Source organism: Pristiophorus japonicus, chromosome 7, assembly GCF_044704955.1.
Source record: "Pristiophorus japonicus isolate sPriJap1 chromosome 7, sPriJap1.hap1, whole genome shotgun sequence".
In the NCBI taxonomy this organism is placed as follows: Eukaryota; Metazoa; Chordata; class Chondrichthyes; family Pristiophoridae; genus Pristiophorus; species Pristiophorus japonicus.
The window spans coordinates 106307323-106319752 of NC_091983.1; the positions used below are offsets into that span (position 1 = coordinate 106307323).

The 12430-nt window shown below is 44.3% G+C and overlaps 1 protein-coding gene across 7 annotated transcripts in view; it reads right to left on the reverse strand.

Annotated features, from left to right (window-relative positions):
• The window catches only part of LOC139267231 (intersectin-2-like), a 297091-nt gene that overhangs the window by 142153 nt on the left and 142508 nt on the right, over positions 1-12430 (reverse strand). For all 7 annotated transcript variants that reach the window (XM_070885216.1, XM_070885218.1, XM_070885214.1 and 4 more), the window contains 3 exons: positions 10402-10465; positions 3729-3892; positions 1352-1552 (listed from right to left, as the gene is read on the reverse strand). In XM_070885216.1, the coding sequence (XP_070741317.1) occupies positions 1352-1552; positions 3729-3892; positions 10402-10465 (429 nt within the window). The remainder of the gene's footprint in view (positions 1-1351; positions 1553-3728; positions 3893-10401; positions 10466-12430) is intronic.

The window sequence follows — 12430 nt, forward strand, 5'->3', positions numbered from 1 at the left end:
CAGGTTACTGAGGTTTTATAACCATCAAGGAAAAGACAGGAGGTGCCTAAGTATGGTATAGAAGAGGAAGAAGCATATAGCACCTCATAAAATAATTCAAGTTGAAAAATGAATGCTGGAAATCTGAAATAAAAACAGAAAAATGCTGGAAATGAACAGCAAGTCGATAATTCAGTTAATCTGACAAAGGGTACCACTCATAGGGCTGAATTTTCTGCTCATTGCTGCCTGTTTTCACCCTGAAAGGGCGGCAATGGTGGTGGTAAGCTCTTCTGGGTGGGCGGCCAGCTTCCAGCGCCCCGCCGGGGTTTTCGGAGCCGGCTTCAGCGGGGCGCGAAGCATTACCGCCCGGAAGAGAAGAGGCAAGCCGGTGTGCAACGCCCCTAGTTGCGACACTTGCTCGATTTTTGGCTCCCGCCCAATCTGTAGAGTGCCATGCTGGAACTGCCTGTGAAAGCGGGCGGTCCGAGCTGTAGCGGCTGCAATGAGGTAAGTAATGTCGACCTCAGGTAAATATGATTGGTTTCTTTTGCGATTTATGTTGTGGTGGGGTGAGTTATTTATCGGGAATGGGTTAAGCCTCTCTTAGAGCGCTCAGAGGCTGGCTGTTTAGCTCGGGATTTTTGCATGCTCTGCCGGTCTAGTACCCCAGGAGAGGTGTGCTATGCCTCCCTTAGCGCTCCACTCCACACTCAGGGCCCAGTTGCCAAATTTTGCTGACTGAGGCGCAAACTTTACCACCCCGCCGCCATTAATGCCCCGAAATGAGCAAAGCCAAAAATCCAGCACAAAAGGTTAGTCAATATTTCTCTTTCAAACACTGATCTATTCTGCAATGCATTTCCAGTATTTTCTGTTTTTATTTCATCAAATACGATTGGAAAAAGAGGGCTGGATTGGATTTTCATGGAAAGATTTTTATTTCAAAGCAGCAACCTGCATGGCAACAGCAGCATTTGTTTGTTATCAATGGCCCAGGACTGGCACATTACAGCTCCAGGCAGTCACATTCAGCTCAAATCCAGCTGGACATCAGTTATTCAATTAGAATCCTTCATCTCCCACCTTGGTCAAATTGTATGGGGATTTGCTTGTAACTGAAAGCTGAAACTCCAATAGTTAGCATAACCATTTGTGTTTTTAAACAGGGCAACCTTTGTTGCAGCAAGTAAAGTGATAAAAAACTTCACCTCGTGTTCTCAAAGGAAGATTCAAGATAAAGGTCTACGAAGGACAAATATGAGAAAGTGAACAAAACTACAAGGAATGTTTGTAAAGAAACTATTTTCAGTTTTGAAATACTGCTGTCAATTATAGGTCAAAGTGCAACTGCACAATTTGTACTACTTACTTGCAGAACTCTGTGCAGATAAAGGCTGAATAAGGACAGATGTACCATTTGGCAATGCTGATGAACCAGCAGCAGGCAGCAGTGGAACTGATATACCCAAAGGTGGTAAGGAGGTCACTGATGTCAACGATGATGTGGGAGCCAAGGAAGCAAATGAAGGTATATTTGGAGGGGCTGACAGATTCGGCATACTTCCCATCCCTATATTGAAATTTAAACAATATAAATTTGTAATTAATCACTACGGATTATTTTATTAAAAATGAAAAAAATGCAACACTAATTCCTTTAAAAACTTGCTATTTTATAAAAGGAGACAAAAGTTGACATGTAGTTAACACTGGATTACCACAAAAGCAGAAGCAAAATTTCCGGTGTAGTCACTAAGACTTCAGTAACAACGTGCATTTATATAGCACCTTTAACCTAGTAAAATGTCCCAAGTCTTCACAGGAATGTTATCAGACAAAATTTGACACTGAGCCACATTAAGGGAATATTCAGATAGGTGACCAAAAACCTGGTCAAAGAGGTAGATTTTAAGGAGTGTCTTAAAGAAGGAGAGAGTGCTGGAGAGGCGGAGGTTTACTGAGAGAAATCCAGAACTTAGGGTTAAGGTGGGTGAAGACATGGCCGCCAATGGTGGGGCAAAGAAAATCAGGGTGCACCAGAGGCTAGAATTGGAAGAATGCTAAATTCTGGGAGGGATGTAGGGCTGGAGGAGGTTACAGAGATAGAGAGGGGCAAGGCCATGGAGGGATTTGAACAAAAGGATCAGAATTTTAAACTTGAGGAATTGCTGGACCGGGAGCCAATGTAGATCAACAAGCAGAGGGTGAGCTGCACTTTGTGGGAGTTACGATACAGACAGCAGAGTTTTGAATGAGTTCAAATTTACAGAGGGTGGCATGTGAGAGGCTGACCAGGAGAGTACTGGAATAGTTAAATCTGGATTTAACAAAAGCATGGATGAGCATTTCAGCAGCAGATGGGCTGAGGCAGATGCGGAGACAGATGATATTACGGAATTGGAAGTAGGTGATCTTGCTGATGGAGAGGATATGAGGTCGGAAGCTCAGGATCAAATAGGATGCCGAGGTTGCAAACAATCTGGTTATGCCTCAGGCAGTGGCCAGAGAGAGGGATGGAACTGGTGGCTAGGGAACAGAGTTCGTGGCAGGAACTGTGTAAGAATAAAAGTGTTTAGTAATGATAAAATTGATATATATATAAATTATAAATGTATAGATTATACAGAAAGGCTGCAGTGTTAAAAGAAACAAAATGGATGACTTCCCCAAGTTCATGTCTCCTCTGGCTGAGCAGAGCTCAAGGAACAAAGGAAGCCTACTTTGAAACTCACCAAACTAGAAGAGATGTTAATTGGAAAGCCATTAAACTAATCAAGGAATGGCACCGGGCCTCCAGACAGGCATCTGTATGAGGAGAAGCCAATCAGGAACAGCCCTAGAACCAAGACCCAATCCTGAGGCTTTCTGAAAAACAATGGCCTTACGGGATATAAAAAGTCAAGCCAAAGATTGCTGGGCCTCTCTCTCTTATCCTTAGCACATGGCAAAGCAGGAACCTCCCTCCACAGCAGAAGCAAGGACTAACGCCCTGTGTATGTGCTTTGCCAGAGGGAAGCGATGTATACCTTTTTATAAATCATTATTGTAACATCATTGTATCTGATGTAACTAAGTAAATCCATAGGATAGCTGACGACTGCTGATAGATGTGCATGTGTGTGTGTTTAATAAACTATTCCAAATTGTTTTAAAAGAATCGGTCTTGCTGTCAATGTAATGCCAGAGATTTAGAAATCTTACAACTGAAGACAACGGCTTCAGTCATCCCAATATATAATTGGAGGAAAATTGTGGGTATGGACCAGTGAGATTTGGTACAATATCCATTTAAACTATTCAAAACACCCTGGAGAGTAATTATAGGTTTTATTCTCCTACTTGGACTGTGTTTGGAGTGAGCACTTTGAGCTACCTAACACTAAACTGCAGTATTGATAATTACTGGTGTACAATTTAACCATTAAAAAAAATGTAAAATCTAAGTACATTATATAAAAATAAGGCCAGAATACAAGACTTTAAAATGGTATATGAATTACGTTTGTGCAGCCTGGTTCAATTATACCCTCTGCTCTAACCCCACTTCATCTGAAGACTATACTTGGTCTCAATTCTCCATGGACATTGCCGCAGGCGATTAACGAGTAAAATATGTATTGCCTCAAATATATCTTTTTAATGCCAATATATTAAATATAGTGAGAACATTGCACTAAAGTATTATGAGTAATCAAGTGCAATACTTTAGTAATCTATACTACACTGATTAGAATGATTTTATATACCAAATCGTGCAGAGCTCAGGGGTGAAGAGATTGGTGGCTGTTTCATAATAAGTGGAAGAATGGTGGGCACTGGATGTCCTTGAAGGGTCATCTTGATCAGTTTCATTGCAATGGAGAATTCCTGCTGGTCCATCTTTCCATCTTTGTTCAGGTCTGCCTGGGTCCTATACAGAAATAAAAAAAATTATACAGCTATATAGAATAGACATCACTGGATTATAGGCGCCATTCACAGAATGAAATATGAATTGCATATTACTTGAAAATTCCATTATACTCCATACTCTAACCCCACTTCATCTGAAGACTATACTTAGACTCGGCTCTCCATGGACATTGCCGCTTCGATTGACGAGTAAAATACAAATATGTATTGTCTCAAATATACCTTTTTAATGCCAATACATTAAATATAGTGGTGAATCATACAATTAATACAAGTATCTCTCAAAACCCAATTAGATTTCAAGGCAAAAATTAGATTTTAACATAATATAAAATAATAACAGAAAATGCTGGAAATACTCAGCAGGTCAGGCAGCATCTGTGGGGAGAGAAACAGTTAATGTTTCAGGTCGATGACCTTTTGTCAGAACTGGAAAACGTTAGCGATATAACAGATCTTAATCAAATGCAGGGGTAGGGGAAGGTGGGAGGGGAGGAAAGAACAAAAGGGAGGGTCTGTGAAAGGGTGGAAGGCAGGAGTGATTAAATGACAAAAGGTGTGATAGTACAAAGCAAAGGCAGATGGTAATGAGACAAGTAAAGGAACAAAAGATGAATCTAGAAGAGGTGTAGATGGGAATGGCAGAATCATCAACAGCTGCCATGTGAAAAAATAGGGGCAGAGGTTATGGTCTGAAATTGTTGAACTCTATGTTGAGTCCAGAAGGCTGAAAAGTGCCTAATTGAAAGCTGAGGTGTAATTCCTCTAGCTTACATTGACCTTCGTTGGAACAATGCAAGAGGCAGAGGACAGAGCAGTCAGATCGGGAGTGGAGTGGTGAATTAAAGTGACAGGTGACTAGAAATTCGGGGTCACGCTTACGAACTGAAAGGAGGTGTTCAGCAAAGCGGTCATCCAATCTACGTTTGCTCTCGCCAATGTAGAGGAGACCGCATAGTGAGCAGTGAATACAGTATACTAAATTTCAAGAAGTACAAGTAAATCGCTGTTTCACCTGGAAGGAGTGTTTGGGGCCCTGGATAGTGCGAAGGGAGAAGGTAAAAAGGCAGGTGTTGCATCTCCTGCGCTTGCACAGTAAGGTGCCATGGGAAAGGGAGGGGGTGTTTGGAGGTGATTGAGGAGTGGACCAGAGTGTCACAGAGTGAGAGGTCCCTTCGGAATGTTGAAAAGAGAGGGGGAGATGGGTTTGGTGGTGGGATCACGTTGGATGTGGTGGAAATGGCGGAGGATGATCTGTTGAATGTGGAGGCTGGTTGGGTGAACTGTGAGGACAAGGGGAACCCTATCATGGTTCTGGGAGGGAGGGGAAGAGCAGAAGTGTGGGAAATGGAATAGACATGGTCGAAGGCTATATCAACCGTGGTTGAGGAAAAAGGAAGACATATCAGAAGTACGAGTATGGAAGGTGGCATTGTCAGAACAGATTCGACGGAGATGGAGAAACTGGGAAAATGGAATAAAGTCCTTACACAAAGCGGGGTGGGAGAAATTTTAGTCCAGGTAGCTGTGGGCTTATAGTGGATGTTTGTCGATATCCTATCCCCAGAAATGGAAACAGAGAAGTCAAGGAAGGGGAGGGAAGAGTCAGAGATGGACCATGTGTAGGTGAGGGAAGGGTGGAAACTGGAAGCAAAGTGAATGAAATTTTTTAGTTCAGGTCGAGAGCAGGAAACGTCACCGATACAGTCATCAATGTACTAGAAAAAGAGGTGAGGGAGAGGACCCAAGTAGGATTAGAACAAAGAATATTACACATCACACAAAAAGGCAGGCATAGCAAGGACCCATGTGGGTTCCCATAGCAACACCTTTAATTTGGAGGAAGTGAGTAGAGTCAAAGGAAAGTTGTTCAATGTGAGAACAAGTTCAGCCAGGTGGAGAAGGGTGGTGATGGATGGGGACTGGTTAGGCCTCTGTTCAAGGAAGAAGCGGAGCACCCTCGGACTGTCCTAGTGAGAGATGGAGGTGTAGAGGGATTGGACACCCAGAGTGAAAAGTATATGGTTGGGGCCAGGAAAACTGTTGAAGTGGCAGAGGGCATCAGAAGAGTCACGGATGTAGGTGGGAAGAGGCTTGGCAAGGGGAGAAAAAAAAAGAGTCGAGAGAGGAAGAAATCAGTTCTGTGGGGCAAGAACAGGCTGAAACAATGGGTCTACTGGGGCAGTCCTGTTTGTGGATCTTGGGAAGGAGGTAGAAGCGGGATGTGCGGGGTTAGAGAACGATGAAGTTGGTGGCCATGGAGGGAAGATCTCCAGAGGAGATGAGGTCAGTGACAGTCTTGGAAACGATGGCTTGATGTTCGGTAGTGGGGTCATGGTTCAGGGGGAGGTAGGAGGAGATATAAGAGAGTTGGCGTTCAGCCTCCACAAAGGTAGAGGTCGGTTCACCAAACAACAGCGCCACCCTTGTCAGCAGGTTTAATGACAATGTTGGGGTTGGATTTGAGAAAACGGAGTGCTGCAAGTCCAGAAGGAGGTAGGTTGGAGTGAGTGAGGGGAGCAGAGAAATTGATATGGCCGATGTAATGCTTTTGTATTAGATTTTAATAGTCTGAGCAGATTCTGTACAAGGCACCAAGACAACCACAACTTGCATTTATTGTAGAAAAACCTTCCAAGATACATCACAGAGGCATAACCAGACAAAAATAATAGGATGCCAAGATAAAGGAGATGATATTAAAAAGGATGACCAAAAGTTTGATGGAAGAAGTGGGTTTTAAAGGAGAGCCTTAAGGGAGGAGGGGGTGGTATAGAGGTGGAGGGGATTAAGGAGAGAATTCCAAAATGTGAAGCATCGGCACCTGAAGACATGCGATGAAAGGTGTACACAGAAAGTTCTGGGGAGGGTTGTGGAGCTGGAACAAGTACAAAGATAGGGAGGAGCAAGCCCATAAAGGGATTTAAACACACATTGGGGGAGAAGGAACCAATGTAGGTCAGCAAGGGTGAGCATAACTTAGTGCAGGATAGGATACCGGCATAGACTTCTGGATGAGCTGAAGTTTACAGAGGATGGAGAATGGAAGCCCGGCCAGGGGAATATTTAAATTCAAGTCTGGAAGTAACAAAGGCATGGATAATGGTTTCAACGACATGAGCTGAGGCAGCAATGGAGTCAGACAGTGTAACGGAGGTGGATGTAGGCGGACTTTATGGAGAGGATATGGGTTTCAGAAGCTTGGGGTCAAATATGGCACTGAGATTGCCAACAGTCTGGTTTAGCCTGACACTGGGGAGAGGAAATTAATTAGTGGCAAAGTTACAAAGTTTGTGGCGGGGTGGGGGGCGAAAATGACAGCTTCTATCTTTCCAATAGTTAACTCGAGGAAAATGCGGTTCATTCAAGATTAGACAGGTAGTCTGACAAGACAAGAGGCACTAGAGGGTCGAGAGATAGAGTTGGTTGTCATCCGTGTACATGCAGAAGCTGACTTCAAGTCTGCAGATGATGTTGGCAAAGTGCAGCATGGAGATGAGGAAAAGGAATCCTTGGGGAACTCCAGAGGTAACGGTGTGGGGGGGGGGGGGGGCGGTAAGAGAAGTCATTGCTGGAGATGCTCTGGCTATGATTGGAAAGTTAAAGGTGGAACCAAGCAAGGCCAATTTTACCAAACTGGATAATGTGGTGTTGCAGACACGTCACATTGGACAAGTAAGGATAATGTACCACAGTCACAGACACAGAGGAGGTCATTTTTTATATTAACTAGGCTCGTTTTAGTGCTGTGGCAGGGAAGGATACCTGATTGAAGAGATTCAAACATGGGAGTTGCAGGAACGATAGGCCCGGATTTGGGAGGCGACATGATGTTCAAGATTTTAGAAGAGCAAAGAGAGATTGGAGTTGAGCCAGTAATTTGCAAGGACAGAGGGGCCGATGATGGTAGTTTTGAAAGTGAGAAGGATAATAGTACAGAAAAGTAAAGGAAACTGCTAACATCAACTAGAATGGGCGCTAGGAATGGATGTTGGTTGGTCAGTAATTTAATAGGAAAGGGGTCAAGGGAGCACAAGATTGTCCATGGACAAGGTGTGCTCGGAAAGGGAACGAGAGGCGATGTGAGAAACTGAAGACATGGGTTCAAGATTAGGGCAGGAGGGAGTCGGGTTTGCTTGGTGAGCAAGGGCCAGTGAGGGGAAGCAGCAGAGGCAAGGGAATGGATGTTTTCAATCTTAGTGATAAAGAAGTCCATGAGCTCCTCGCACTTGTTATTGGGGGTGAGGGGGATGGGGGCAGGTGAGGGGATGGGGGCAGGTGATAAGGATTTAAGGAGTTATGTATGGTAAGGGCCTTGCTTGGGAGTGAATGGATGTTCGAGAGAAATGGGGAGAAGGGCTATGAATGAATGTTGGTCCATTGGCAGAGTCCTAAGCAGCAGTGGTTTGGGATAAGAAGGGAGGTTGGCAAGGTTAGCCCCAGCAGGCATGCTGGACAGGATGATCAACGAGAGAAGAGGATGGGGCAGTTGGGGCTGCTGCTCTTAAGGAGGCAGCTAAGGGTGCTTTGACAGGTCTTTCAGAGAATGCCAAGAGAAGCACAGAGGGTAACTGTGAGCTTATCCATAGGTGACTCAAGCCTAGAAGGGCAGCAGAAGAGTAGGAAAGCAAAGCAGTAGTGATGGGTTGGGTAGAGTTGGGAAAACTATCCAAGAGAGGAAAGGGAGAAAAGAAAGATGTTGTGGCTGGGCGACAGGAAGGGGAGGAGACAGGACAGAAAGGCCAAGAGAAGCAAAAAAAGATTGAAGAAAGAAAGTAGGTAAAACTGGAGGGTTGATAAGCTGAATCAGTTTCTTATGTCTACTTTATGTGCATGTGATCAGAAAAAGCAACCTCTTCACAATATAAATGAAGAACATCATGAAAGAGCAATAATCTCATTATAGCAACAGTGTGTGTTTTTGGTTTTGTTGCACTTTAAGTGCATTGATGGGATTATGATTAGTATACAGCATGGAATATTCCCTGTGAACATTAAGCTGGAAAATTATATTGTATCTGCAACTGAATCAAAAGAGGGTTGCTGCAAGGGCAAGTCCAGTTTTTAAAAGTTACAGAAACAAGTCAGCGATGACATGCTCTTTGATAAATTTTGCGAGTTATTCACTATAGAAAAGCAAACAAATTTGGTATGTGCGATAAATTTCATTTACAGGTGCAGCATCGAGAATCTGGACTTTTGGAATCTGGGATGATCGGTGGCAGGGTCGTCCGGAATCCGGACCCGACGACTCTGCTGACCTTGAGGCCTCACCTCTCCGCCGCTGCCTTTACCTCAGGGCCTCCTTGCCGGCCGGCCCGATGACCTCCTTGGCGGGGCCCGCCCGAACACCTACTCGGTGGGGCCTCGCCAGACAATGACCTCCTCATGGGGGGGGGGGGGGCAGATGGCCCGAACAGCTCCTCGGCGGGAATCCTCCCCCACTTTGACGTTCCGAAATCCGGAAATAACCGAACCTGGGCTTGGGTGTTTCCAGATTTGGGATGTCAGAAACAAAATGAAAGTCTGGAAAAGCCAGGAATCCGGAACGGCCTCGGTCCCAAATTTTAGGCACTGCACCTGTATTGAATATATCTAACACCATGCTCTGTCTGGCTTTAAGAGACTGTGCAAAATACTATTTTATGTTCTGTAGTGGTTTCATATTTTATTGAGCATTGCTGTTTTCTTGCCATCATTTTACAACAACACCAACTTGCATTTATATCATCTTTAACTTAGTAAAAACATGTCACGGCGCTGCACAGAAGCGTTGCCAGATAGAATTTGACACCGAACCGGTTGCTTCCACTAGGATTTCAGTGAAGCTTATTGTAGAAATTATCATATGTCGATTAAACTGTTGAGAAACAACAAGCAGTAAAATGATAGATTTTGTCCTACAAAATGGAAAGAGCACTTTGAGCGATATAATTAAGGTGAATAAGGTCCATTATTGGTAGTGGCAGTGATAGGAATAATTTGAGATGTTGGATTAAGCATAACAGCGTATTGGCACTGATGTACTAAACAAGCCTAATGACAACAATTTACACACATTGAAAATACCACTATAACTGAATATCCCACTACAGTTCTGCAAACACAAGGCACACAAATAGGCAAACAACAAACTATTTGTTTTTAGTGAGAGATCTAATAACTGTTTAGCAACAAAGTCACATAGGAATTGCAAAGATTTTCTTCATGATGGAATAAACAGGGTACTACAAAGGTATTCCTACTAATAGAGCAGGATGGCCTCGTTTGTTTAAATTGTGCTTGCTACAAGTAAAGGTAGCCAGATGAGGTGTGACTCATTTCTTTGGCCATCATCTTGAAAAATCCTTTGGTGGGACAAAGTTCCAGTCACAGTTTTAGCATATTAAGTTGGGTTGTAAATTCTACATTTTATTTACTTGCCTCAATCCTAGTGGTTAAAATAAGAAAAAGACAAGAGTAAAAACAAAGAAGTGGCCTATTATCAGTTCAGTTTTCACTACTTACCATATTTCAGCCAGTACTAGCTTTGGCAAACCAGATTGCAGTAAGAAAGTTCGAGCTTGGTCACCTATTAGGTATTAACAAATACATTTTAATATAATGGGCAAAGAATTTATAAATCACTATAAAACACAGGTTCATCGCAAAGATACATCATGACTGGAAAAGAAAAATGTGAAAATGATCGCAAATGTGTGTGTGTGTGTACAGTGGTGTATCTTAACCCATGTACAGGCTGCTTAGAATCATGTCTATGCTGCTTTGGTCATAAGATGACCGTCTTGTATCTGCGAAATAGTGCCCATCTCTCCCTCATTGCTATAGAGACCTTAGTACATGGCATCAACACCTCAATACTTGACATACCAAATGTTCTCCTTGCCTGCCTCCCTACTTTCACAAAATATAACTTATCAAAAACAAAAGCAAAATACTGTGGATGTTGGAATCTGGAATAAAAACAGAAAATGCTGGCAATCTCAGCAGGTCAGGCAGCATCTGTGGAGAGAAAGCAGAGTTAACGTTTCAGGTCGATGACCCTTCGTCAGAACTGGAGAGTGTTCGGAAAGAACAGATTCTTAACAAGCACTGAAAGGAGGAGGGGAAGAAAGAACAAAAGGGAAGGTCTGTGATAGGGTGGCAGGCAGGAGAGATTAGAGAGACAAAAGGGAAGATGGCCCAAATTCAAATGGTAATGCCATTTTGCACCAATGTCCATCCTTCCTTCACCTTCACATGGTCCACCTTAGACTCTTCCCTTCCCTTCCCTTCCTTGACGTCTCCGTCTCCATCTCTGGGGATAGGCTTTCGACCAGTATCCAATATAAGCCCACTGACTCCCACAGCTACCTGGACTACACTTCCTCCCACTTCGTATCCTGTAAGGACTCCATTCCATTCTCCCAGTTTCTGGTGATGCCAGGATTTAGAAAACATTAGTCAAGAGAGGGTGTGAATGGATAATGTCCAACTGTCATGAGAGATAAGCTCTGAAGGGGGCGGGGGGGGGGGGGGGGGGGGAAGAAAGGGAGCCAAAGATTGGCAGTGGTTACACTCTGAAATTTTTGAACTCCATGTTGAGTCCAGAAGGCTGTCAAGTGCCTAAATGAAAGATGAGGTGCTGTTCCTTGAGCTTGCGTTAAGCTTTGTTGGAACATTGTAGGAGACAGAGGACGGAGAGGTCAGAGTGAGAATAGAGTGGAGAATTAAAGTGTCAGGCGACTGGAAGCTCAGGGTCACATTTGCGGACTGAACGAAGGTGCTCCGCAAAGCAGTCACTCAATCTACGCTCGGTCTCCCCAATGTCGAGGAGACATCGTGAGCAGTGAATATAGTATACTGAATTGAAAGTACAAGTAAATCGCTGTTTCACATGGAAGAGGTATTTGGGGCCCTGGATAGTGGGAAGGGAGGAGGTAAAAGGGCAGGTACTGCATCTCCTGCACTTGCATGGAAAGGTACCATGGGAAGGGAAGGGGGTGCTGGGGGTGACTGTGGAATTGACCAGGGTGTCGGGAAGGGAGCGGTCCCTTCAGAATGCTGAGAGGGGAGGGGAAGATGTGATCGGTGGTGGGATCACACTGGAGGTGGCGGAAATGGCGGAGGATGATCCGTTGAACCTGAATGCTGGTGGGGTTAAAGGTGAGGACAATGGGAACCCTGTCATGGTTCTGAGAGGGAGGGGAAGGGTGAGAGCAGAGGTGCAGGAAATAGAACGGACACGGTCGAGGGCCATGTTAGTCACGGCGGAGGGGAATCCTCTGATGAGGAAAAAAAGACATGTCAGAGGCACTAGTGTGAAAGGTGGCGTCGTCAGAGCAGATGCGACGGAGACGGAGAAACTGGGAGAATGGAAAGGAGTCCTTACAGGATGCAGAGTTGGAGGAAGTGTGGTCCAGGTAGCTGTGGGAGTCAGTGGGCTTATAGTGGATAATGGTCGAAAGCCTGTCCCCAGAGATGAAGATGGAGAAGTCGATGAAGGGAAGGGAAGAGTCCGAGATGGACCATTTGAAGGTGAGGGAAGGGCGGAAAT